The sequence below is a fragment of the Apteryx mantelli genome, chromosome 3, assembly GCF_036417845.1.
Source record: "Apteryx mantelli isolate bAptMan1 chromosome 3, bAptMan1.hap1, whole genome shotgun sequence".
Taxonomy (NCBI): domain Eukaryota; kingdom Metazoa; phylum Chordata; class Aves; order Apterygiformes; family Apterygidae; genus Apteryx; species Apteryx mantelli.
This window is the reverse complement of record NC_089980.1, coordinates 13,988,309-14,014,935: the sequence shown is the minus strand read 5'-3', so window position 1 is coordinate 14,014,935 and position 26,627 is coordinate 13,988,309. Positions and strand designations below refer to the sequence as shown.

The following is a 26,627-nucleotide window of genomic DNA, read 5'->3' as shown; positions in this document are numbered from 1 at the left end:
GTACTCAGCCACTGTACTTGTAGCAACGGCAAAAGAAGGAGTTTCTGTACTGTCAGTGTCTGCTACTGACCTTGACCTTGGGAACAATTCTGTTATTTCATACAGGTAAATTTCTGTGAGGTTAATAAGTATCTTTTGTTAAGGAAACAGAAGAGCGTTTTTATTTCTTAGTTGGTCACAAGAAGATAAGACTTATTCATAGATATTTTACAAGTGATGTAATCATTAATCCTTTTTAAACTTAGGGAAAAGGAGTGCTATTTTTACTCAGTGTTTTAGAGCTTATCAAATAATGGTTATTCCATAAAAAAGCAAAAGCGATCAAATGATAAACTTAACAAGAACCAAATGCCAAGACTTGTTTGTAATTCTGAAATTTTGTATAACATGTTGGAGTTTCCGAGTAGCAAGTAGGATGATCTCAAAGAATGACTGTCATTCTGTTCACACATCATTTACTTGCTAGGAGGGGAAGATCAAGAAATACTAACTTTCATAATGGGCTATGCATAAAAAGTTAATAGAAGAAGGTTTTGGATGAGACTTATATCATGGAAAATACTGTGGTATCCTGACATTAAAAGTATATAGATTGAGAATGATAGATGAATGAGTCAGAAAATTGTGAATATTTAAAAATAGTGTATTGAAAGAGATTATTTTCAGCTATGAGATGACATTCTACTTTAAATATATTATTTGTTCTTATGAGCAGTACAGTTACCTGCAGGAATTTGCAGAACACTAGGAATTAGCAGGACTGCAGTCTTCAAATGAATGTCACCTGCATTTCTTATATCACTGAACTATGAGCAGCTGAGAGTGCAGTACCTGCCTTCTGTTCGTGGAAGATCAAACACGGGATATAATGGAAACTGAAGGCATGAATGCTGTCTTTTTTCAGGATGGAAGGCATGCTTGGAAAAGAAAAGGCTAATATGTTTAGGCTAATGACACAGCAATTAAAGCATGTTGCTTAACCATTGCTTATAAAGAGGCAAATACTACCTGTTGGGTGCTTGTTACAGTAGCTTAACAGTAAGTAGATGGTACTTCCTGTGTCATTAATATGAATGTTATACTGATTTCTCTCTAATACAGTTTCATGAACCATTCTGATGATTTCCGTATAAATAACCATACTGGAGAAATCACTCTCAGCAATAACTTGGCCCATATTACAGCTGATACAGTCATTACACTGATAGTTATTGCTGCTGACCATGGAGTTCCTCAGCTTACATCAAATGGTGAGTGATGCCTTCTCACCCTTTTCTTCTTCCCACATAGTATCCAAATGCATTGGCAACTTCCATAGTTGTGTAACCTTTACAAACATTGACATTTTAAATGAATCCCACCACAGTTAAGTCAAACTGAATTATGGCTAGAATCCCTGTTACATTTCAGCAATGATGAACATTTATTTGGTTGTTTCTCTTTTTATTCTTTGATTTCCTCCCAGCTGATCACATTAACAAGGAACTTGGTTTAGTAATCCTGATTAGTAATATGATTTCTATATTTACCGCAATGGTACTCCTGCTACAAAAACCAGGACTTGGTGGTAGTAGGCACTCTAAAAAGATGTGTTACAATCATATTGGTAAAGTGTGTTTCTCTTTCAATTTTTCTTAATTTTCGTAGAATTAGAACATTTAACCAAATTAGCAAATGGCAAATATCCCTCTGCACAAGTTTCTGCTTCTTCAAAAAATATTCAGTCATACGATATTTTCTATAACCATACTTTCCATGTAATTTTAGGGGTTAGTTTTGGTTGCTCATGAATAGAAGGAACAACTGATTTTCTCAAAATTTTCTTCAAAAAATAAAGAGTGGCCCTGGTAGAATTTGCACTTATGCAGTTTTATATATATCCTTTCCCTTTTGTTACAAAGCTATTTAGCTTAAGACTTCACCACTTTGGATCCCTAGGGAAAAAAGGCTGAGAAGGATGTGAACTGAGGAGTGGAAAGCAATTGCATATCTTCTTGACTTCAAATTGGTGATCCTTGCTCTCCTATTGTATCGGAGCAACATCGCTGTAGTCAGTCAAGTTGGGTTATTCTGTAACGTTAGCTCCGTATAAAAGTCATTGTGTTTTATGTGTTACATCTTATTCCTTATCACTATTGATATTTTGCTTTTAATTCCTCTTTACTACATGCCAATTTTTGTCATTTTCTATTAGTTCCTTAAAACTTAGCGAAATACAGCACAGGTCATGATTATTTTAGCAGTCATTTCACTCTTTTTAATTTGTTTTCTCTCATTAGCCTCTGTTACTATCTACTTGCTGGTAAATGACACTGACTTCGGACTGACTTTCGATAGCTCCAGCTATGAGTTCAGCATTCCAGAAGAGGAGCCGGTCAGGACTGCTGTTGGCACTGTGAGGGCTCTGACCGGAAGCCTAGCCATAAAAGTAGTATACTCGCTGAAAACACATAGCGACAAGTTCTCTGTTAATGAGCAAGGAGACATTGTGACTCTTGCCAGGCTAGATCGAGAAGAAGACGACCTATACAGCATCATTGTAGAGGCAGTTGATTCTGCGGTGCCACCCAATACAGCTGTTGCTTTGGTACAGTATATTGCATTTTTAAATATTAAAAAAAAAAAGGAGTGTAACATTAAAATATAAAAACAATACCCAGATAATAGTGTCATCTATTATGCAAGCATGAGTGTTTTGAGTATTCTGAGAGCTTATCATATTTATTTATTGATTTTTTTAAGGGGACATTACCATCTTGAAATATTGTCAACATCAAAAATTGTATCACATCCTGAAAGAGTTGCTCTGTGAACAACCCACAATCAGAGAAACTCATTAACACTGAAACTGATTCTATGTGTAGTTCTGTCAAATGCGTGAAGTAGATGAGCTAAAAAGCCCCAGATTATTAATCCTGCTCATCTCTTCCAGTTAGAATATAGTTTGGTTTACCTGTAACAGTGAAGAATAAAAAAAAAACTGAGACAGAAGTTGTTTTGTATCCCCTTGGGTTTTTTTTGTCATTAGACTTCCATAGACCTAAATAACTGTTTTTATTGCTCAAATATATCTCTTTTTTTATTGCAGGTAACTGTCAGGCTGAATGACATCAATGACAATCCTCCAGTTTTCTCAACATTGATTCGGACTAATCTATCAGTTCCTGAGAACGCAGGCCTGCTAGACTTGGGCTTATTTTCTGCTACTGATCTGGATATAGGAGTTAATGCACTTATAAGCTATTCTTTGCAAGATGATTTTGCTGGAATGTTCCATATCAATAGTTCCACTGGCAAGCTGATGACAAAACAATCCTTAGACAGAGAAATGATGGACAGTTATGAGCTGAAAATAATAGTAAGTTGACAAATTTGATGCAAGTTTGCAAAATTCTCAACAGAGAGAGAGAAAGAGAGAGAATACTGAACTATCACAAGAAAATCCATCTTATTGCATTAGAATTCATTCATGTTCTGACTGGTTTTTGTGTGTTTTGTACCCGGAGCTTTTTTTTCCCTCTATGTTAATTGCTATTAGTCAAAAAATGACCCAGGAACATCAGATCTTAAACATCATAAAGCCACGCGACATCTTGCTGTGAAACCTGCAAAGAATTCCTGAGTCCATTTTAGACTGCGCAGCTGCCATACTGCCATATTTCTTTTATTGCTTTGCCAGTCCAAATCGTTTGTCCCTTTCACTTATTTTTCTCACTTTTGAAAAGGCATGTATTTAGACTTTTTTAAAATCTATAAAATTAATTGGGATTTCCCTGTTCAAAATGTAAAAGCATAGAGTTTCATCCCACCCCATTTATTTTGTAAGCATCTATCTATTCTAGTTGATTCCGTTGATTCTATTGCTATTAATCAGTTAAACTGATGTTTGAGCCTACAGATAACTGTTCCAGCATTGACCATTATGTACAAATGTACTCCAGGGAGATCTTTACTGCTGACTTAGATTACCTGACTAAATTATTTAACACAGCAAGGAACTCACAGGAATTATTCAGAACTACAAGGACGCATATTAAAAACTGAACAGTGTCTTCTGAAAATTTTAGAATTAATAAAAGTAGGCACTTCTTAAGAATCATTAAGAATTGTATATATGGGTCCTGTAGGTTAGGAGTTTTCCGTGGCAGATGTTAGTGCAATGTAAAATACACTGTGAATTTACCACATACTAGCTACCTTATACCACTTGCCCTGATACATTTTGAGCCTTCAAAATGCAAGGGATTTACTTATTCTTTTAAAGGCCACATCACAGATAGGCATCTTCAGATCATGGTTTTATGTTGATTATTGCCATGTCTGATCAATGGCACATATGATCTGGATCAGGCTTGAGCATTTCATTAATTGATCATGAAATGTGCCAGAGCACATGATATGGTGATGATACCAGCCGCAGAAGACATGCAACACCAAATCAGGCATGGAGTTACAGCTGTGTAATTGGGTGATAACTGGTCTTCTGAGACAAAGTTTCCTTTCAAAATTTTTGGAACAAAGTTGAACTGACAAAGTGAGTTTGTATCAGTGAAGTGCTGTATTTAATGACAATTTTTCTTCTTCACAGGCCACTGATTCTGGCAAACCATCACAATCTGCAAGCTTAGTTCTAAGCATCGCTGTAGAAGATGTGAATGACAACCCACCAGAGTTCCCCCAAAAATCATACACCGTGGCTGTAAAAGAGAATGAGCCTCCACATGTGGTATGTGGCATTAAGAATAAATAGCCTGTTCTTCTGCGGTTGTTCTCCCTGTGTAAGCTTGGAAGCAGTACTAATCCATGATGACTGTGCAGTGGGGTATATAGGTTTTGGACTTTGTGGGGTCTGTAAAGTCGCACAGTGCGCTAGTTTTATATGACAGTGGAGTGCCCATCACACTGACTCTTCCTCAAGCTCTCTTCATGTCCATCTCTCTTCCCCTTCTGCCCTTACCAATGATGCCAAACCGTGCAGGTTTGCAGAGGACCTACGGGCAGCATGTTGTAAAGCTGCTCTATATATTGTGCATGTATCCAGGACTTCCGCATTCTTAAATGTCCTGTCTTTCCCCCAGTCTATCCATTTCTGGCTCCATATCTGCCTTGCAGATGTGAACTAGTGGTTCACAGGAATCAAAGAAAGAAGCGTGACCTAAGATATGTCCATTACCTGCACTGCCAAATGCTGCATCAGTATTCTAGCAATGCCATTAATGGCCAGATGAGTAATTCAGGCAGTAAATACTATATAGTTAAATACCAGCCTTGTGTGTGTGTTTTGCCGCTCTCTTGGTTCTGCTCTAAACCCTTTTTTTCTCGTTTAGATTCTGAGTGCAACAGCCATGGATAAAGACATAGGGTACAATGCTATTATTCATTACACTATAATTGGAGAGACTTCTTCATTTTATGTCGGTGAACTTTCTGGAAATATTACAACTCTTCAACCTCTGGACTATGAAAGTAGTGCCCAGCATACATTTATTCTGAAAGCTTTCAATCCTGGGGAGCCATATTTACAGGACACAGCAAACATTACAGGTAGCTCTAGTTTACTACAAAAAATTTACCTTGGTTTCTCTTAGGGAGTATTTCAGCATGTGTAGTTTTAAGGCACAACGATAGCCTTCAATAGTAATATAGTCTGCCAAAGTAAACTATTGGAACTGATGATATGATGTTTTAATTATTGCCAGATTAAATTTTTCTCAAAAAAGGTTTGGTTTTTTTTTGTCAAAAATGAATTTTTTTCCCCACAGACTGACATTACTTACTTCAATGCTTTCACAAATTTTTCTATGGCACTTTTAGAGTACCTTTGGCATTTTGACTGAAAAAATTTACAAAATCATCATTCAATTCTTTTTCTGCTGGTTTACTGTAAAGCTACTTATTGGTTGGTGAGAAAAATTATTAATTTTTTTAATGTTACAAAAATAATGTTAAAATAACACTACCATCTTGGATTTCTTTTGCAAAAAATAGGGCTTTTTTCAAACTCTGTAAAACAGAAAACAACATAAATGATTTTTGTGAAAATGTTATCCTGGGTTTTTTTTTGCCAGCCCTAGTTTTGGTCAGTTTGACTGGAAGTGTTGATCCCATTACTTTTTGTTCTGTGTCATTTATGTTACTGTAGAGCCCTGCTTCACTAACAGTGGGCCATGACCCTACTGTGCCAGGTCATGTACAAACATAGCACTAACCAATCCTGTCTGTCAGTTCTTGCAATTTAAGCCAATTTAATTAAGACAAGAGATATCAGATTAACACGGGCATAGAAGGGAGCCCAGAGAAACAATACGATGATATTATTCATGACAGATAGTGGTGACAGCATGCTAGCAGTTCAGCCATTGTGAGAAAACTATTACCAGAGTTGTAAATAATTTAATCCACAAAGGCAGCAGTTTTGAAGTACGGAAAACAAGGTTGCTATCTGGTTTAAACTGAAAGAGCTCCAACTTAATTCAGAGGAGCTCTGCTGGTTGATATTAGCTGAAGAAATAGCCTGTAACCATTTAGGTGAAACTCATATTTGCACTCAGACATGTACCTTGTTTTCTTAGTTACCGTGGAAGATGTCAATGAAGAAGGACCTGTATTTGACAAGCCCTCATATCACCAGATCCTTCCTGACAGTTCTATAGCTGGCACACTGGTAGTAGATATCAACGCAAGAGATGAAAACAAAAGTTATGATGAAGGCATTTTCTACAGTATTACAGGTATGTTAGAAAAACTCTCATGGGTGCTTATTATTAGAGTACTTGCATCCTTATAAACTGTTTTTGCAAAATGAAGTGTACTTGCAAAAGTCAAGTACAATGAAGCTCTACATCTGTAGCAATCCTGTTCAAAATTAATGCAGTCAGCCATAGAAGTCCAGTGTTGTGAATCATCCATGCACAGAACTGAAATTTAAGGAGAGATTAGATGATAGTAGTATCCAAAAGCTCCAGTCACGATGGTGGCTTTCAGTGAGTGAGTACTATAGAAACAAAGTAGGAAATCCTTGTCCTACAGAAGTCATTGGGAATTTTAGATTTCACTTACAACATTGCCTTGAATTTAGAATCTAACAAAACACAGGATACAGCAGGTACATTTGAACAGGGGAAACCAGGAGGCTGAATATCTCTAAGCTCTGATAGTTATATCACATAATAGCATCTACAAAGCATATATGGTCTCTATAGCTATCATGCATCAAGGACAGCATAACCTTAAAGCAGACTCCTGGAAGACTCAGTGCTTAATTGATGCTCAGCTCCCAGCTTCACAATAGGGAGCTTGTAAACTGTCAGCCCTCGATACAGCTCCTGACATCTCTGTATGAAAGGAAGTGCTGTTTTGTGTGTTTTACTCATGAACAAGAATGAACTGCTTGGAGATGTGATAATTAATGGCAGCCTTGGCTGTAGTGATCCTGAAATACTGAAGTTCAAGATCCTGAGGGTAGTGAGGAACGCAAGTAGAAGAGTACAGACCCTGCACTTCAGGAGCCCAGACTTCAGCTTATTCAGGGAACTGGTGGGTGTGATCCTGCGGGAGGCAGCTCTGACGGGCAAAGGAGCTCAAGAGAGTTGGCGGATATTTAAGGCCAGCATCTGTCAAGCACAAGACTGGTCCATCCTGACGCTCAGGAAAATAAGTAGATGTATTAGGAGACTGACTTGGCTAAACAGAGAATTTTGGACTGAGCCCCAGTGCAAAAGGCAGTATACCAGGGTGGAAGCATGGACAGGCTACGAAGGAAGACTGTAAAAACATTGCCTGGGCGTGTAGGGATGGTGCTAGGAAAGTCAAAGCTCACCCAAAGCTGACGCTTGCAGTTGATGTCAGGGGCAACAGAAAGAGTTTCTCCCACTTCATTAGCAGTAAAAGAATAAAAAAGGAAACTGTGGGCCCACTGCCGATTGTGGTGCATGATTTAGTGATAGCGGATGCAGGTACAACCGACATAGTGCCATCTCTGCCTTGGTCCTCACTGACAAGGTATTCCAGGCTTTTGTGACCGGAGGCAAGGTTCAAGGAGGAGAACAAGTACCAGCCATAGCTGAAGGCCGGGTCGGGGATCTCTCTTCCAATACCTAGGAGGAGGCTACTGAGAAGATGGAGCTAGGCTCTATACTAGCATGGGATGCATGACAAGAGGATGAGAGACAATGGTCATAAATTGAAATGGGGGTTCTGACTAGATATAAGGGGAAAAAAAATCCTCTATGAGGATAATTAAACACTGGAACAGGTTGCACAGAGAGGCCATCCTTGGAGGTTTTCAACACCTGACAGGACAAAACCTTGAGCAACCTGGTCTGAATTCAGTGATGACTCTGCTTTGAGCACAAGCAGGTGCCAAATCACATATACAGATTGCGATTTCAACCCACGTCTCTTAAGTCTGGGCATATAATTCAGTCGCTTGACTCTGCTGGCTCTGTTGAACATTTCCATCACCTGTTTTTCTCTCTTCAGATGGAAACTCAGAAGGCCTCTTTAATCTTTCCAGTACCACAGGACAACTCAATTTAACAAGAGACTTGTCAAAGCAGACTGTTCCCCTGTATTACTCTTTGACAGTCACTGCTACAGATTTGGGTGTGCCACCTCTTTCAACTTCTGTCAAGGTACTGAAATTTTTGCCTCAGTATCTACTTGCACAGTTTATTCACCAAATTGTTTTATTCTAAGCTGAGTGTAAGTACTCCAGGGAATGGGCATTAGGAGGCAAAACTGCAAAACTGGAGTCAGAATGTCCACTCTGTTTCAGGAATGGGACAAAGAATGATAATATTTATAGAGTTAGTCCACTGTAGCCATTGCTGACACACCACCCATCACTGTTTTGATCATTCCATTTCAGAAAAGATGTAACAAAGACAGAAGCTATGGACCATGAGGGAGGAATATTAGAGGAATGGAGACTTCTATGCAAGGTCAAAAATGTGGGACAGTAAAGGGGGATGTGATAGAAGTACATGATATGGTCAACAGGACACAGCAAATCAGATGTTCCTGTTTATTCTCCTATAATAGAAGAAAAAAGGAATTTTAAATTGAAGAGTGAGATATTTAAATATGAAGAAAGAAAAAGTTTTTACACTGCTTATAAATGGCTGGTGATCTTTTGCTAAACATCACAGCTTAAAATTCACACAGAAGTCGAAAAAGGACTAGAAATGTGTATGGATAAAAACATGTACAAAATTACATTCAACTGAATTTTGAATTATGAGCCCTCATTCTTCAGAGCATTGGACAGCAGCTGGCTGGCATCATTTTAGAAAGAAGTTGTCATTATTTTTGTGAAGCATGAGGCATTATTTATTTATAGACTGCCACCATTTTTCAAATATAAATCAGTTGTAATTGTTTTAAATATATATAGTACTTTAAAATTCTGTACTTCCAAACTTATTTGATAACTCCTGCTGTGGTCATACATACACCAGGTGGAAAAATTTGTTACAAACAGAGATTAGTACCTCTTGCTGAGAGCTGTTTAGCCAAACAAGTCATCTGAAGTGTGCTGTATGTGATGAACTGCAATCCCTCTCTACATTTAGGAAAACATACTGGTGAACCTAAACTAATGAGGTTGCTGACATCTTTCGCTAACCTTTGCTACCTTTGAGATATGAATGTGTCAAACAGTATGCAGCCATCAAACTTTTTCTTTCTGAGAAAGCTCTAGACTTTTGCTGTTGCAAACCTGAAAAGTCTGCTAAACGTGAAAACATAGTTATATGACCATTGTGGTTATGTTTTTTTCACTGCAGGTGTCAGTAATGATTGCTCCCATCGGCATTTCGTTCCCAGTGTTCTCTGAAGCAGTCTATCAACCTGCCCCGCTGAGTGAGAAGGCACTGCCAGATACATTCGTAGTACAGATCAGTGTGTTGTATAATGTCCCCGTGATATACAGTATTGTATCTGGTGATGAAAATGGTAAGCTATGAAAAGGGTAAGCTGTTTACATGAAATAACAAGGAAGAAGGTGTGTTAAAGAGCTATTGCTACGAGCACTTAGCTTGTGGATTATTTCTTCTATCTCTTCTTTTGCTTTTATCTCAGTTCTACAGGTGTTAATATTGCATGTATAAACTATTGTATCATCCAGAGGTACAAATTTGATATGGATCAAGTGTGGCACATGACTGAGTTTCTGTCAGATTAGCTAGAACCATGTGATCCAGAGCTGATTCACTGCCTTTATGCTTTTTCATGTCTGCTACAGGAGATCAGGTGGTGCCTGGTCAGGCATAAAGTTACAGTGAAGTGGAGAGACAATACCTAGTCCAGCATAAGTCTTGCTGGTAAAAAACTAACTCATCAGCATTCTCTTAACAAATTTGAACACATAGAGTAAGTTTACATGGAATCACCTGGATCAGTGCTTTGTGTCAGATGTTTCTTTTTACTAATAACAAAAGCCCCAGAACTGATTATATTGTATCATCAAACATAGCCTCTATGTGTTCCTTTTTCTGTAAAGGGTTTTGTATGAAGCTGTGGTCCCCTTAAAGTTATCTGCAAATTCCTCTTGTCAGTAAGAACAGGAGGTCATAGGAAATACAAAAATCGGTTACTGAATCAGGATCAAATAATCTCTGACTGTTTCAGGGGAAGGTGAGGACTCCTGCTGGAGAATTGTGAACTTCTCCCCTATTGTTCCCATCCTGGCTTTCTGAAATATTTGTTTTTATTAATTATAGCCTGGATACTTCTGACATTCATGCAAATCCACATTGTATTTTATTTTGTTCTTTGAAGGACACTAACAGATGACAGTCATACACATAACATGTAGCTTGCGTTGAAGGGCCCACATCTTCAGTTTAAAAATAATAAAATAATAGAGTAATTTCTGTGTTTTTTTTTTTTTTTAACAGGGTATTTTATTATTGATCCATCCACTGGTATCATAAGAACGAGAAAGAACTTGACAGTGGAACATTTTCCAGTCTCTTTTAATGTGCAAGCAACAGATTCATCTAACCATAGCATACATAATCAAGTTTCTGTGACTGTAGAAGTTATTGATGAAAACAATTTCCCTCCAGTTTTCCCATTCTCTCTAGTAGAAGAAAAATTGGAAGAGGTAAGAAAATGTCATCCTAAACCGAATCACAAAAACGAACCCTCAAAATAATAAAAAATATCTTATGTTGAATGTACAAGTAAACATCCTGGAACGGGAGGGGCTTACCATTCTGCCGTGTGATGTTCTGCGGTTTATTTCAACCTGAAACTTCCCATACAGAAAGAGAAGGGTCCAGAAATATGAACACATTAACAGAAAAGTGAATCTTTTACTAATGACGGTCTCCAGGAAGCAAAAAATAGCCACTCCATCTTGCATATTTGTACACAGAGCATCTTCATGTGCATTTCCAGTCTAGGGGATGCGCTTGTCATCCTGCAGACTCTTTATCAACCTGTAAAGGAGCTTCATGCAGAGAAATAGCAGGCAGAAGTCTCCTCTAAAGTAGCATCATTTCTCCTCTTGATAAAATATGATCTGTTATGACTCTTCCTGCCCCTAAGTTATCAGTAGCATGAAACAAGGCAGATTTCAGTCTGCTGCTGTTATGTTTTGGAAGCCTGCAAAGGAGGCCACAGCATTTATTTATGCAAAAGCATCTAGCCCCACATTTCACTGTGTTGCATTTTCAAACAACACTTTTCACACTTTCATCTGCTAGATACTTTTTTTAAAAGAAGCACATTGATCATGTTTATATTTTCTATAGCACATACCTTGCCTTTGAGATTATCAACAAGCTCACATAAATTCTCTTTAAGACACAACTGATTTGAAATCTAGTCAATTTGTAACCTTGAGCTAAATATAGATTTAATTATTACACATCTTTTTATGTTCCCAGTTAGTTTAATGGAGAAGAGTTAGAATCACATTTCCCAAACTTAAAAATTAATTTCCACATGAAATATTTACACAGAAGGAACTGTTGGATGCCCTGTTGGATCATGTAACTTTAGATCAGGTCTCAAATGGCTGTACAGGTGAAACACTGATATTTACTGTCAATGTTAATGCAAATAACAGTTTTTTAAATGGAAGAAATAGAGAAGTTTTTTTCTGTCCTTACAGCTGAAAAGCATGATTATTAGCCAAATAGTATTCAGACAGAAACATGATTTTGAAGTTGAGAATGTCTATTGAGTTTCAAAGGAGGACTAGAAGCTCTTAAACTTTAGTAATTCCTTAAAGGCAAGCCAGACGCTTGTGTTTGTCATTGGTCCTGTTTGAAAACACGGTGATCATCCTTGAAGATCACTGCTGTAGATAGAGACGGGGGGGAAATAACTGCTCTGTATATTACCAGAAAACAAGATTCTCTTACTGTGCTGAATGAACTGTGTAATTTTGATTGAAAGTGTCTATACTGTTGGAAGTGTATGTGGTGTCTGCTACTCCTCCTTCACATAAATCAAAAAATTGCAGCTAACCAAAGTCTCTGACAGCCTCAATCTGTTCTTTTTTGACAGAATTCACCCGCTACTCAGATTGTGCAGCTGAAAGCTCAGGATAATGATGCAGGCAGAAATGGTTTCCTAACATATGGCATTCTCAGCGGAGACAGACTAAAATTCAGAATAGATGAAGCTACAGGAATTCTTTATTCCACTGCCTCCTTTGATTATGAAGAAGAAGCTACAGAATATCAGGTTTGCTTTAGATTTCTTACATCTTTTCATAAGTCAGAGCTCTTTATCTTTCCCTTGGATAATTGGTGACATTTTTGTTTTGGTTTAGCTTGATCGGGCTTGAACGTTTTATGCATTGTTTTAATATGCATCTCAAGATATGATTCATTATTCAAGCAAGACACAACTTGTAATAATGCCTAACCTGAAATTCAAGCAAGGCTTATAGACCCCCAGTCCTACAAACGCTCAGACACATGAGCACATGAATAACTAACTTCATGGTGACAGCTCATGTATTCAGTGTTGGCTGTTTGCTTGAATCTCTACTAGACTGAGACCTTGGAGATAAGACCCTCAGTTAAACTTCTTTTATTGTTGCTGCCACTACTGGATATTCTTTATGATCTTATTTTGCTTCAGGCAAAAATACTGGTGAATTGGTTGGTTCTTTATGGAAAGACTTTTTAAATCAAACAAATATGCCTTAAGTTTTCAAAAATTATTTTGAAGTGAATTCAGATTTTGAGTTTGAATTTCTAAGAATACTTCAAAATTTAAGAGCCATCCAGATCTTTTAATCTTTATGCAAATACCTATTTGTATGATTTCTCATTACCAATAATTGTGCGACTTACAGATTGTGGTATATGCTGAAGATGATGGAATCCCTGAGAAGAAAAGGGGTTATTGCACAGTTGTCGTGAAGATCATTGACGTTAATGACTGGCCACCTGTGTTTGATCCAGTGAATACATTCAGTGTAAATGAAAATGTGCCGGTGGGATTCATAGTTGGGAGAGTCACAGCAACAGACAGAGACATGGGAGACAATGCCTTTGTCCTATATAACCTTACAGGTAACAAGGGATTCTCTTACTGCACTGAAACAACGGTCACTTTGTTGTCTACGCTCTTACGAGCACAAATAGCATTATGCGGGTTATCTGCTAATCGCTTTCCACATAAGCCAAGAAGGTTCACTTTTGTCTGGTTTGGCATTTTCCTAATTTATGCTCACAGAATCTTTGAACTGGTTGAGTAGCAACTTCTCTTGCAGGAACTACTGTTTTTGTAATTTTAATCATACCCTTAATTACAATTAAAAGTCATATTTCTAAAAAATCTTTAACTGCTCCAGTGCTTTAACTGCCATCAGCAGGAGTAATTTTGATTAGAAAAAACAGCCATGGCTTTCTTGAATGACGAATAAAGATCTTAGGGCCTAATTCAGCCCTGTCTTGTAATACTGTTTGTGCCTGTGCCACAAGGTGCCAAATGCTACTAAGTTAAGCCTCTCCTCAGCTTGTGGACTATGAGCGTTTCACAGCTACTTTGAGCAGATGTGAATGGTATCACAAGAGCATCAGGGACCTGATTCACTGTTGAGGGCTGCTGGCGAGCTGTCTGCTTCACCCTAGTGCTGGACATGTTTAGCTCTGCAGCGGAAGTGGCACAACAGGCACCATGTCACCTACCCTGCTACCTCAGATCTCTGCCCAGGCTACTAATGTAAACTGCCTGCAATTTCGTTTTACGTTAATGTGCCAACTTGTGAATTGCAGTGGCCGAGAGCTCTGGTTCATGCTTCCTGTCACATTTAACTGTGGTAGCTGATGGCATCACAGCTGGGAAAAGCACCCAGTTGCCCCTACACCTAAACCTGACAGAGATGGAGATTTAGAACCCTACGGACCGAAGCCTCCAGGAGTTAAAATAGTTGTTTCTGGTGTTTGGACTATCATGAGTAGATGTATTATATATTTTAGGGTCTTTTATTTCCAATATGTGCGCAGTTTTTGATGTGGCTTTGGACAAGGGTGGCCAAAAACAGTCAAAATCGCTGCCAGGTCTTTTGGCAGTCAAATTGTTTTTTCTGCGGATCTGTGTGTCACTCATTAGAGCCAGAGTACATGTAATGACATCTCTTCCTAATGGTCTTGGCTGGAATACTACCTTGTCACAGCGCTTCATGCCTGTTGCAACCAGTAACCTGAGATTGAACATACAGAAGGTCAGAGGACTGTAAAAGGCCTTTGTGTCCTCTGATCCTACAGTTACACAAGCATGGAGGAACTCATTTCCAGAGGTTCATCCCCAGACTGCAGTATACTGTCCATCATCATTTACATGCCTTGCAAGCATAAGTGCTATTAACTTTTGAGTGCAACAGGTATATCGGCAGGACTTGTTGACCCATTCTGTTGGCTCACATTTCAAATGCTCATCCACTCAAAATCTTTTCTGTTTTTCTTCTATATTACCCCTACTACATTAAAAAAGGGATTTTCATCAGCTCAAGACACAGGTAAACATATCATTTAAGAATGTAGTTAATTATGTGTTTCTAAGATGCATTAATTGATAATGCTTCTTTGAATGTATCTCAGGTGGTGGAGGAAATATATTTGAAATCGATGAAATACATGGGGACATTAAGATAAAGACCTCTCCAGACTATGAAACCATGAATAAATACAGCCTTACAGTGAACGCCATCAACAATAAATCTGCCCCTTTTTATCAGGTAAAAGAGCATTACTGTACTGAACAGTGACATTCCTAGTCAGAGTGGATTTGAACTAGTGGGAGAGAGATCTACGAAAGACATTTATTGTGCACAAGAAATTAGTCACCCAGTAACGCTTAGGGTCATATTTTTGCTACCTGTGCCCATGCTGAGAAGTACTATACTTCAAAATTAGTCCAAATACTCCATAATTATGCATGGCAGAATTTGATCCTGAATTGTTTGACCAACCTGCACCAGAGAACAAGAATTCTTGCCTGCTGCTGTTAGTTAATACTGTAAATACTCTGATAATTTTCTGTGGCAGCAAAAGTAATTTGCAGAAAATTGTTCTAGCTCTGCTGTATTTCTTTTATTTGAAAAGTTATTACAAGCTTATTTAACAAAACTAGAACATGTGGCAGTTCCCTTATCCCCATCTAGCAGCAGCCGTATGACATGTTGGCCTCCTGAATACATCTTGTTCTTACTCATTCAGAAATCTTTCAAAAAGTAGAATCCTACTGCTACTTGGAATTTACTGTCCCTTTTATATTAAAATCCTGTAGTGATTTCTGATGTTGAGTTCACAAAATGAAACCTAGCCTGTTATTTCAGTACAGCATTTTCAAAGTCTAATTAATGCTTTTTGTTGCACATGCAAATAACAAAAATGTATCACTAAACAAGACATTCTAAATATTCTAAAATGCAAGAAACCATTTTGTTTTCTAGGCAACTGCTACTGTCATGGTTCTAGTGATTGATGTGAACGACAATGCTCCAGTGTTTGTTCAGAATTCCTATTCCGCTTCTATAAACATGATTAATCCTGTAGGTGCTCATGTCATAACTGTGAACGCCACAGACAAAGATCAGGTAACTACTCGTTTTTGATTCTGAGACTGCTTTAAGCTGCAGCCCAAATATATTTTTCTCCATTCTCTAGGCATGAAATATCAACTGTTCCTACCCTTCAAAATGTACTCACAGTGTGTGTAGTTTTCTTTAGTATGGCTATGGGAATTTTTCCCCTGGAAATTAATTATTACTATTAACAGTGATACCCAAATATAGGTCCCAGGACATATGACAGTGTGAACCAGTAAGTTTTATGGAACCTGTGGAAAGTGAATAGCTGAGGAAGTGAACAGATGAGGAATTTGAAGCACATTGTCTCAAGTCACATGGGGAGTCTAGAAGATAAAGAAATCTTCGCTTCCTGTATTGACTTATTAACATCCTCCTCCTCCTCTTCTGAAAATCTAGAATTAGAAGTTCTAATTTGTGAACTTTGCTCACAAAACTAATGTGTTGATGTTTTTGTATGAGCTGAAATAGGCTAGAAGTTTGTGCAGAACTCAAGGCCCATGATGAACCTAAGGCAGAACACTAAATACTTTGTTAGGCAAAGATATTTTTGTAAGGCTATAAATACGTATGACTTTTGGAACATCAGAAATAATTTTCTGGAGGAAAGTCTGTCCATTGGCCCTTTCCCATGCTGCTGCTCTTGTGTTACAGCTTAACACCAAGTAACTCTGAGCCTGGTTCCCTCTGGTTATTTAAAATGCCTCTGGCATTCTGTCCATTTAAGCATGGAAATGTTAAGATTCCAGTGAGTCTGTACTACAAGACTTGAAGCACTGAAATAATATGGTCCTACATGAAGTTGTGTTCCTTTCATGGCAGGGGCAAAATGGCCTTGTTGAATATTACATCCTCCCTGATCTAAACTTCAGCCAGTTCTTCCTGATAGAAGATAGGAGTGAGGGGAAAATAATAACGACTGGAAACCTGTCCAGATCGGGAGAGATCCATTTAACAGTAATGGCTGAAGACCAAGGTTCTCCGTCATTAAACGGCACTGCTATGATTACTCTTAATGTGCTTGACAACAGTCCGTTTGTTCCTCAGTTTAACAACACGGAAATCAGGTAAGGTTTCCATATTAAGTTATATAACTGCTTCATATTCTCCATGTAGTGGAAAACCAGTAAAGCTGAAGCTAAGTTTCATAGCAATTCCCTTTCCTTTTCTTGTAGAAGAAAGGACATTAGTTTTTAAATAACGAGTCTAGGAAATCCTGCTACTCCAGTGGCTCTGTGTACATGATGCCGGGCATTACCTTTCATTTCTTTGGTGTGCAGCTTGTGTACATCATCCTCTTTGTCCCTTTCCTCTTGCACACTAATAAAAAAGTATTGATTTTTATTGCAGTCATTGTTAATTGAATATAAGAAGTGCTGTCCATGCTAATACCTTCTCTCTTGTCAGCCCACAAATGAAAATCCTCCTTGCCCTTTACTCAAGGATAAACAAATGTCTGGCCGGAAAGGTGAAATTACACTGCACTCTGAAGGCCAGTGAGCTCTAGCAAACATCCCGAGGGGAGAAAACTTGCTCTTAAGGAGTTAAATTTCAAACTCTGTCAGCACAATAACTGTTATGAAACTTAACATTATGATTTATCATTTCTTTTCTATATTAGTGTTTCAGTTATGGAAAACACGGGAGTGGATCATTTAATTTACACTTTTGCTGTGGCTGAAACTTTAGGAAAACAGATTGTTTATACAATTGTATCTGGCAATGAAGCAGGTGAGTATTATTTCCTTTCTGCCTTAAAATAGCTAAGATAATAAACTAACCGGTCATTTTTGTGGCAGATACTACTGTATTTAATGAGGAGATGGAAAGCAAGGATAAAAATTTGTGATTTTTTTTTAAAGAAAGAATGTAAAGAATTTATTTCTTTCAGCAATCTTTAGCATGAGAATTTGTTAATCTTCTTTGGCTAGAGAGTTGGTGATGTAACTTGCCAGCAAATGGGTTCCTATATCTTAAATTAGAATAATTTACAGGCTAAGGGAGCCAAAAGAGAAATGGCTGTAAGCAAGCAGCTTCCTCCCTGCCAATCACTCTTAGTCTATCATTTCCTTGCACTTGTACCTACTTAGGGGCATCTAGTTTTCTTCAGCTGTTGCAGCATTGATGTGACTTCGTTTGCCACAAAAAAAATTGGAATAATTAAAAACTGATGGGAAAATTGCAAATCAAGTGAAAAAGGACTTGTGCCACAAGAAGCTACAGTTCTGTTTTCCAAGTATATTGCTCCTTTACATGTTTAAAGCCTGTTTGGTCTAGGATAGGGCCCCAGCTGTGATGCCTTCGCTGCTCGGTCCTTGGTAGTGGTGCATTTCACGTCCTTAAGAGCAGAGGGCCTATGGAAGCATCCAAAGAACAACCAAAACACAAAAGGTAGGAAGCATGCAAGTGAAATGGTAACAACAACAGCTCAGGTGCACATTTGCCTTTCAGGTCATTTTGGATTGGATCCAAAAAGTGGTCAGCTGAAAACAGCAATTAATTTGAACTATGAGAAAGTTTCTCAGTATGTAATTTTTATTGAAGCAAACGAAAATCCCTCATCTGCCACCCAAGTCCAGCGTTCAGGTAACTTTCCTTTCCAGCTTGAATCAGGGGTGATGAACACATGACATTTGTCTTCTGTATTTGCAACCAGCTAGAGAAAACATGATTTTCTTTAACTGAAAGTTCCGGTGTGAAAGATGACAAGCTGAAGGTCAGGGTTTTGCAGCAGTGCACCGACAAGAGAAGCAGTCTTCCTCAGCAAATGCACGCCCCCACAGGGCCCTACCACGGTCTCAGAGGAGAACGTTGTAGCTGGGCATTGGGCTCCTGAGCACCAGCTGGAGCACCTGCCTGTCGCTTGCTTGCTACAGCATAGCCAGCTGGAGAGGGCTCCCTTCCTCCTCCCTCATCCTCACGCGCAGCACAGATGCTGCTGTAAGGCCACAGCCCAGTCCAGCCTCTGAAAGCTGTGCTTTGTTGATGTTTGTTTGACAGGAGCCTGAGCAGTGTCAGAGTTAACCTGCATTTGTTTAATAGGTCTGTTTTCTCAAAATGTGGCAATGCTGAAAATCTCAGTGCAAGATGTAAATGAAGAGCCAGCATTTTCGAATAGCGTCTACTCAGTTCGGATACTGAACTCTGTGCCGTACAAGTACCCAGTTATTACTGTTCAGGTAGAGTATCTTTCTGTTCTCTTCATAAGGAAAGGCTTTGGAAAGACTTGGATTTCCTCCACAAGTAAACTAGGTTAAAGGAACTGTTAAATCTGCTCTTGAAAGCTTGAGCCAGATTCTGCCCATCATCCAGGTTTCACACAGTGTGGGTGAAGGGAACCAGTCCATACCTGTCCTACGAGTCGGTCAGTCAGAAGAGCTGTGCAGACTCTTCTGACTTAGGGCTATTATTGTTTGGTCCCTAAAGGTTTTTACACCGCACAGACTACCGTTCCCTCTCTGGCACTGTTAACTGCTTTGTTATCTATCAGACCCAAAGGGGAAATGAGTTACAAAATGGAGCAGTTCTCATACTTGTCCTTTCCAAGTCTGGTGTTATCCTTCAGTTCCTGTAGCGAGCTCCCTTTATGGCTGCAGCAGTAGAATCCTCCAGACTTTATGGGAAACGTATTTCTGCTTGTATAGCCCTGGTCTGATTCTGCGTTTGTGCTCCACTTTGCTTAGTGCACAGGAAAAAATATGACAGCCACTAGCCTAGAATATTCCAGTCTTACAAATAGACACTGGAGAGCTTTATGTTTGAGGAGTGAAGTACAGCCCAAAGCCACAAGCTGAGTTTCACAAATCGCCTTTCTTTTTTGAACCCAGGCCACGGATCCAGACTCAGGAGAGAACGGCCTTCTGCTGTACAGCTTAGTGCATCATGAAACGAATCAGTTTGACATCGATGAAAACACAGGGCAGATTTTTACAGTTTCTGTAAGAAGATGGGCTGGAACAGTTTCTCTGCAAGTCCAAGCTGCAGACCAAGGTGGGAGAGGACTTACAGCCCAGACAACTGTCAATGTAAGGAAGATCACTGTGTAGTGCTGTTTTGCTTCCATGTCAAAAATCTGTATACAAGAAGGGCTAGTTTGGTACTGACAAAAGAAATATTGAATGCCATGTTGTGAGACTGCTAGATGTACCGATACAAAGTATATAATCTCAGGCCAGAATTACTAGGTTGCCATTTCCATTAACAAGGAAAAATATATTGACATGAAAATTGACTTTTACAGGACAATTACACTTATGGACCACATTAATCTCTTAGATAATTCAGGCCATGACTAACTTAACAAAGTTGTCTTGAGCTAGGGAGCCTTGGGGTAAGATTCTGAAAGGAACTGCTTGGCAGTAACTGTGAGCCCAGAAACACAACCTCCCCCCCCCAGTATACCTTATTCCTGGGAGGAAGTTATTCTTGAGTTATTTTGAGTTATTCTTTCCTTGCAAGGAAAGATTTACCTCAACTCAGGGGCTGTATCAGGTATTGCAAGTTTGATACCACTTCCCTTCCAGCCTCCTTGGTGCAATTTCCCCAGGATATCCTCTTCAGTAGTGTATGACCTCCACGTAGCTGCACAGCAGATACATTTTAACCTGCTATCCGAATCCCAGCTACTCTGGTGAAGGTTTGACATATAAAACTGTAGTTAGATAATAGAGTCCTTTAAGTGCTGCATTTATAATAAATTGCTTGTACTGCACATGCAGGTAACTGATGGGTATAACTGGAGAGCATGCAGAGAAATTTATATGTTTTCAAAATTTATTCATACTTAATTTTAGAAATCTGTTTCTTAATAAATTCTTAATTTAATTTCTTAATAAATTCTTAATAAATTCTTCAATTTTTTAATTGCCTGTAATACTATTTTAACATTTATTTCTATTGAAATTATTGACATGAGTTATGAGTTCTCATTTTTAGCCTCACAATTAGAGTTTTTTTGAAAGTCAATCTTGGGAATGAAGAGAGATATATAAATGCTTTAGAAAACCTTACATGTGATTTATTCATTTTGTAGGTAATTGTTGATGCCAGTTCCAGTGACAACATTGTGGTAATTGTTCTTAATCAGATGATCAATGCTGTTGAAAGAAATATTGCTGAAGTAAAAAGGTATTTTTGAAGCTATGAAGTTTATTCTGATATACCTAATGACAAATTTAGAGTCCCTTTGAGACAGGGGTCTGACAATCTACAGGGGATGTATTACAGCCTGGGTCTGTGAAAAGCCGGGCTTTCAATTTGATATAATTCAGGATAATTTCAGGGAGTCCACAGGAATCCACCTGAAAGATATGCCCGTTTTTTCCTGGTAAGGTTTTGGCCTGCACTGAAGACTGTCAAAAAAGTCTTTGGACTAGATAATTTCCAGAGGTTGCCTCCTACTTCAACAGTTCTATGAATTTCAACAGACTAGCATAAAACTTTTCATTGCTAGTAAGACTAAAAGGAAATGATCGTGTTGCTAGCTCTAGTTTTTCTAAACAGAGAAGTTAACAGGTGGTTTATGGGTCTGCCATGCAAATGCTCTGCCCTTTGCACAGGGTTGTCATGACTTTTAATTTTTATGAGGTTTCCTCAGTTTTATGAACTTAAATGACATCAGGAGAAGAGCTAATATACTGGCATTATATTGGATTAGTTTGAACTTCCTCTCCTTCTGTAAATCATGCAAGTCTAGCTCTGTCTATGGAAAATATGCTTTAACTGGCTGCCGAAGGAACAGAATGCCCCAAGATACAAACGTGGAGATGGACAGGATAGAGGATGTACTGACCTTTCGTTCTCTGACACGTATCCTCAGATGAGTCCGCAAACCAAAACCACCTTTGCTACAAATGAAAAATCCCCCTTGCGGCACAGCAGCAGTGTTTCTCAAGGGGGTCTCAGCCCTACAGCAGTAGGGGATTAGCTAGCAACGTGTGGATGGTCACAGTATAGTTAAAAATGTACACTGGCCTTTTTGGATTGTTTATGAGGCACAAAAGATTTTGTTTGACTATATATAAGCAGGTATTTTCACTGGAAATATGAGGCCTTGAGTCCTATGCTTTTGAGGGAAGATCACTTTAAAGGATGGAAAAATGAGTTTGTAACATCAACACTGTCACAGCACCTATTTCCCGTTGGTAAAGATTAGACGGAAACCCTAGAGCTACTTGTCGCACCTTTCTTTGAAGCAGCTGGTACCGACTCCTGTCACAGTGATGGATTAATGGGGCCAATGGTCTGATCCAGTGTGAAAATACCTCTTTTTATGGAGGATCACGAGAACAGATTCCCATCTCCCTACCTTTAATGTTTATAACACTCTACAGGTATCACTGCCTGTATTTATAAAAATAATGTCAAGCATGAAATGAGCCTTATGTTACTTGGTAAAGCATGACTAAATATACGATATGCTATGCAATATTGGTTATGAAATCCATGTATAAAGGTTTGTTAATCCTTATTCCTCTAAGTATTCAGTTATGCTAATGGTAACTATCTAAGAATTTTTAGGCTATGTACTAAAGTTAATAGCATCTACTAAAGAAAAAAGTGCCTTCGTTTAGTAGTCAGAGCTGGGGACTGGATGTTCTTTTTCTCTGCTACTACTCAGTCACTTTATGATATTGGGCAAATAGCTTAACTCCTTTGCTGATGATAATCCTGCAGTTTGGCATCCTTAGACTAAAACACTAAGTACGTGCAACATGTTGTAAATGCTACTTTTCTATCACTTCCAAAGTAAAAGAATTTGTCATTGCCCAGTTAATTAAAAAAGTTTTCTTAATATGATGGCAGGGTCCTTGAAGAAATACTTGCATGGAATATATACATCATTGATTTTTATTCCAATGAGTTTGAAAGAAGAGCAAGAGAAAGCACGGATGTAACCTACTTAAAAATTATTGCTGTTGATGAGGCAGCCCAAGAAATACCTGCAGAAGACGTAAAAAGGTCTGTATCTTACGGTTGGTCCTCTGCATGTCAGGAAGGTTTTGTTTCCCTTAAAATTATCAATGTCTTGACTGGGTGGATTTAGACCAAATATCAATTTACCTGAGACTTGCCTCAAAGCTCAAACTGAGCTTTTAGAATTCAGAAAGTCTTCATTAATTATTCAAAGATAATTTCCAGAGCTTGTCAAAACCAAATGAATATGGCTGTTTAATTGTGCAAGACATACAAGTCACTTTTTAGGAAAACTGAAGCAGAAAGATTATAATTAAAATAGATATTGCTTTCACTTCAGAATTGCAGAATGTTGATTAAATATTTTAATTTTAGGTGTATTTTGTATTTCTTTCATAACATGACAGTGGTATGAACGCATATTCACAAAACACTGTATAAAGGGCGGCTGCTATTTAAAATGCATGATGTGATTTCTAGACTCAGCTTCTGTGTTTCACTAGGAATTGTTTGTGGCTGATTGATAATACCAGTGGAGGCTGTGGGCAGGGAAAGCACCCTGCACTGATGAAGCTTTTTGACTGCGGAAAGCTCTGTTGGCATCTGTAAAGTGATATATGTGGATTTAGAGGATATGTACCTCAAGTTCACTGTTCCAAGCTTTGCAGCATTTTAGTTCACATCAGCCCCTGGGCTGGTTGCTAGAAATGGAATTTTTCCGTGAAAGATGTGAAACGTCTGACTCTTTGGAAAGGACGCCTGCTCTTGGTAGACTCTGGGATGAGTTTTCTCTCATTTTCTTCTTTTCTTCACTACTCTGCAGACCAAAATGAAGGTCTGAGAAATCACCAGCATTTTACTTTTCTATCTTCAGAAAACTTACAGAGCAGAAGATCATCATTCAGTCAGAACTGGAAAAAATATTTGAAACGTCTGTTACTGCTGATGTAGGAGAGGTTCCTGCTGCCTCGGTGTCCTCTGAACTCATTGCAACTATCGTTCTAAGTGTTCTGCTGGGCTGCACCCTTGTAGCCTTCCTGGTATACGTATTTATTACTATAGAAAGGTATGAATATTTTTACTTTAACAATGTCATTTAGATTGAACTTACAACTAGGAAATTAAATGTCAGCTTGAAAAATACTTTCTATCTGATAAATTACTGATATTTGGATGGAGTATTGCCTAAGATTTGCTGTAAATTAAAATGTCTAGACTTTTTTCCTGTAGATATTAGATACCTCTTTTACTCCACAGCAACTCAAAGTTGGTTTCTTTTTTGTGTTTGTCACAGAGTGACAGCAAAGAGAAATCCTTTTAAAACAGAGAAATGTGGATAGCAGAAACTGTAACTAAGAAGGGGGGCACAAGTAGCTATAGCATACCCACATAATTCTCCACTAGTCCCATGAATTTGCATGCTGAAGTCGAGGGAAGTTTTGCTGTTGACTTCAATGGCAACAGGACCATATCTTTGTGGAAAATGACTAGATTTCCAAGAGGGCAGTGGGTATTTAATCTTTTGCCATTAATATGTAGTCTAACAATTTTGCAGAAAAACAGGAAATAATACTCCAGACTAATCCCCGGAATAATACTGGTAACACATGTTGTGTGTTAAACTTATGACACAAATATTCCATGTTTTGTTTTTAAAACTTCAGAAAGAACGAACCATTTTATTTTCATGTATTTGTCATTTTCAGAAGTAAGAAGCAAAAGTGGTTTGTTGGGAAGAAAACTGAAATTATTGAGGGTTTTGATAATCCAGCTGTAGCTGACATAAATGAAAGTCCAAAAATCACAGAGAAACCAGAGCACACGAATAATGTGTAAGTAAAATGCTGATGATATCACAAAGCTATAAAAAAACAGCATATCAAAAGATGTGCTTTTTTATTCTGATAACATGGGATGTTCCCTGTACCTTTCACTAATGTATACCTTAATTTGTAAGAACTGTTACTGTAGTAGGTTATAAACTCTATGCCTGAAGAAAGCTAATACCTTCTACTAAGTCTTGTAACGTAAATTACACGGGCAAATTCCTGCTTACTCTTTAGCAAATTGTTGATCTCTATGCAGAAAAATCCATTTGGGATACAAGAAGCTACATAATGTTCACCTGGGTAAAATCCCAGTGATTTTGAAACTAGTGTACATACTGCTCACAGATTCAGAGAGGCCAAGACTTAGTCACTTAACTGTCTGAAGGTGTTATGAATTCTCTTAACTCTCTTTCAGGAACACTGAAATAACAACGTTTACCAGCATGGAAGACACTCAAGGAGGGGATGCTGATAAAGATGTATTTGAGGCGGAACAAAAATGCGATTATCTTGAGACACTGCTATTAGATTTGGAAAGTGAACATGAAGGAAACGTAGGAGCCCAGCCTGTTGCAGAAATTACAACAAAACAGGTAATTAGCTTTTCATTTGCAAAGACTGGAGTAAAAGATATTTTATCATTATTCATCAAATAATAACTGAAATAATTATCGAAGGCTGCAAGCCAGTAACTGAACTCAACCATTTTTTAAAGTACTTGTGGGGGAAAAAATCTTATCTGAAGTAATGAAAATCTTTGAGATGGGCTGTTCGTCTCTGCTTACAAGCAGGAGGAGGATGACAAGGACTTTGTTGTCCCCAAAAGAAGGATGATTCTCTTGCATCTTCTACCATATGTACAGAAAGGGTTCTCATCTACTGCTGCCCCTAAAACCTGCAGCCTCGAACAATGCTTTGCAAGCTTCAGAGACAGAATATACGTAAAGTTATACTACTTCTGTTGCTTAGAATTTGTGCACTCTGTACCATTCATAGTCTTTTGCCTCATCTGTGTTACTCATGTTTTCTTGCAGAATGGCTTTTTGACAGATAAAAATGATGAGCCAGCTCGTCCATTAACACCTGATCCCATAATACACACTCCGGACAAAGAACTGAAAGGCGTGAGATTTTCAGAAGTGGCAGTTATTTTGGATACAGAGACTGAACAAGATGAGCCTGATAACGAAGACTTATTTTTCAACAATAATTAAAAGATGCGTGATGAAGAAACCTTTTCTTTATGAAAAATCACAATGACACTTATTAGAACAATACAGAATTCAGTGAGTAATAAAAATATGGGAATGCTATCTAGATTTTAATTCCTGCTGCTCCTGTTATTTGTGCTGTAAGAGATGGACAGGAAAGAAAATACGAGCTAAAAAGAGGGGCTGCAGAATGACTGTATTTCACACTTACTTCCCTGGGAGCAGCGGTATCTCAAAATGTATTTAATTCCTTATAGGATGTGTAAAATAGCAACACAATAAAATAATTTCGAACGTGATGCCTTTTGCTTATTTTAGTTCAAGTATTTCTCAATCAAAGAATCGCCTATTCTTCTGCAGGTGATCGTTTACCATCGTTGCCAGTTTTTGAAAATGACTGGACAGCCCTTCCTCTTCAGCTGGTGCCTTTCATTCTCATAGGAAATAATACTTAGTTCAGTAGAGCCGCTAGTCCTCCCCGCCCGCCGCAGCCCCCGCCGGCGACACCTGCGCCCCGGCACTGCAGCAGGCCACCCGCCGCGGGGAGGGGCGCGCGGGCGGCGGCGACCAGCCCGGGGCGGGGGCAGCCCGGCGGGGGGCGGCGGCGCCTCCGCG

The 26,627-nt window shown here is 38.5% G+C and overlaps 1 protein-coding gene across 1 annotated transcript; it reads left to right on the top strand.

The window, feature by feature from the left end:
• Positions 1 to 1,190: 1,190 nt before the first annotated feature.
• Positions 1,191 to 26,311, top strand: LOC106490374 (cadherin EGF LAG seven-pass G-type receptor 1-like). The gene is made up of 24 exons (XM_067292728.1): positions 1,191 to 1,250; positions 2,280 to 2,587; positions 3,089 to 3,358; positions 4,589 to 4,726; positions 5,328 to 5,544; positions 6,573 to 6,731; positions 8,482 to 8,633; positions 9,786 to 9,954; positions 10,899 to 11,107; positions 12,520 to 12,699; positions 13,319 to 13,538; positions 15,069 to 15,205; positions 15,923 to 16,066; positions 16,880 to 17,124; positions 17,679 to 17,788; positions 18,509 to 18,643; positions 19,100 to 19,236; positions 19,885 to 20,082; positions 21,090 to 21,184; positions 22,862 to 23,017; positions 23,847 to 24,038; positions 24,679 to 24,804; positions 25,217 to 25,394; positions 25,836 to 26,311. Exons 3-24 carry the CDS (start codon positions 3,269 to 3,271, stop codon positions 26,013 to 26,015), a joined length of 3,567 nt encoding a protein of 1,188 aa, XP_067148829.1. The 5' UTR covers positions 1,191 to 1,250; positions 2,280 to 2,587; positions 3,089 to 3,268; the 3' UTR covers positions 26,016 to 26,311.
• The last annotated feature ends 316 nt before the right edge of the window (positions 26,312 to 26,627 follow it).

Coding starts and splice junctions, on each gene's coding strand:
- LOC106490374 (XM_067292728.1), top strand. CDS start 3,269: ATGTTCCATATCAATAGTTCCACTGGCAAGCTGATGACAAAACAATCC. Junction 5,545..6,572: donor GGACACAGCAAACATTACAG/GTAGCTCTAGTT, acceptor TTGTTTTCTTAG/TTACCGTGGAAGATGTCAAT. Junction 15,206..15,922: donor AATCTGCCCCTTTTTATCAG/GTAAAAGAGCAT, acceptor TTTGTTTTCTAG/GCAACTGCTACTGTCATGGT.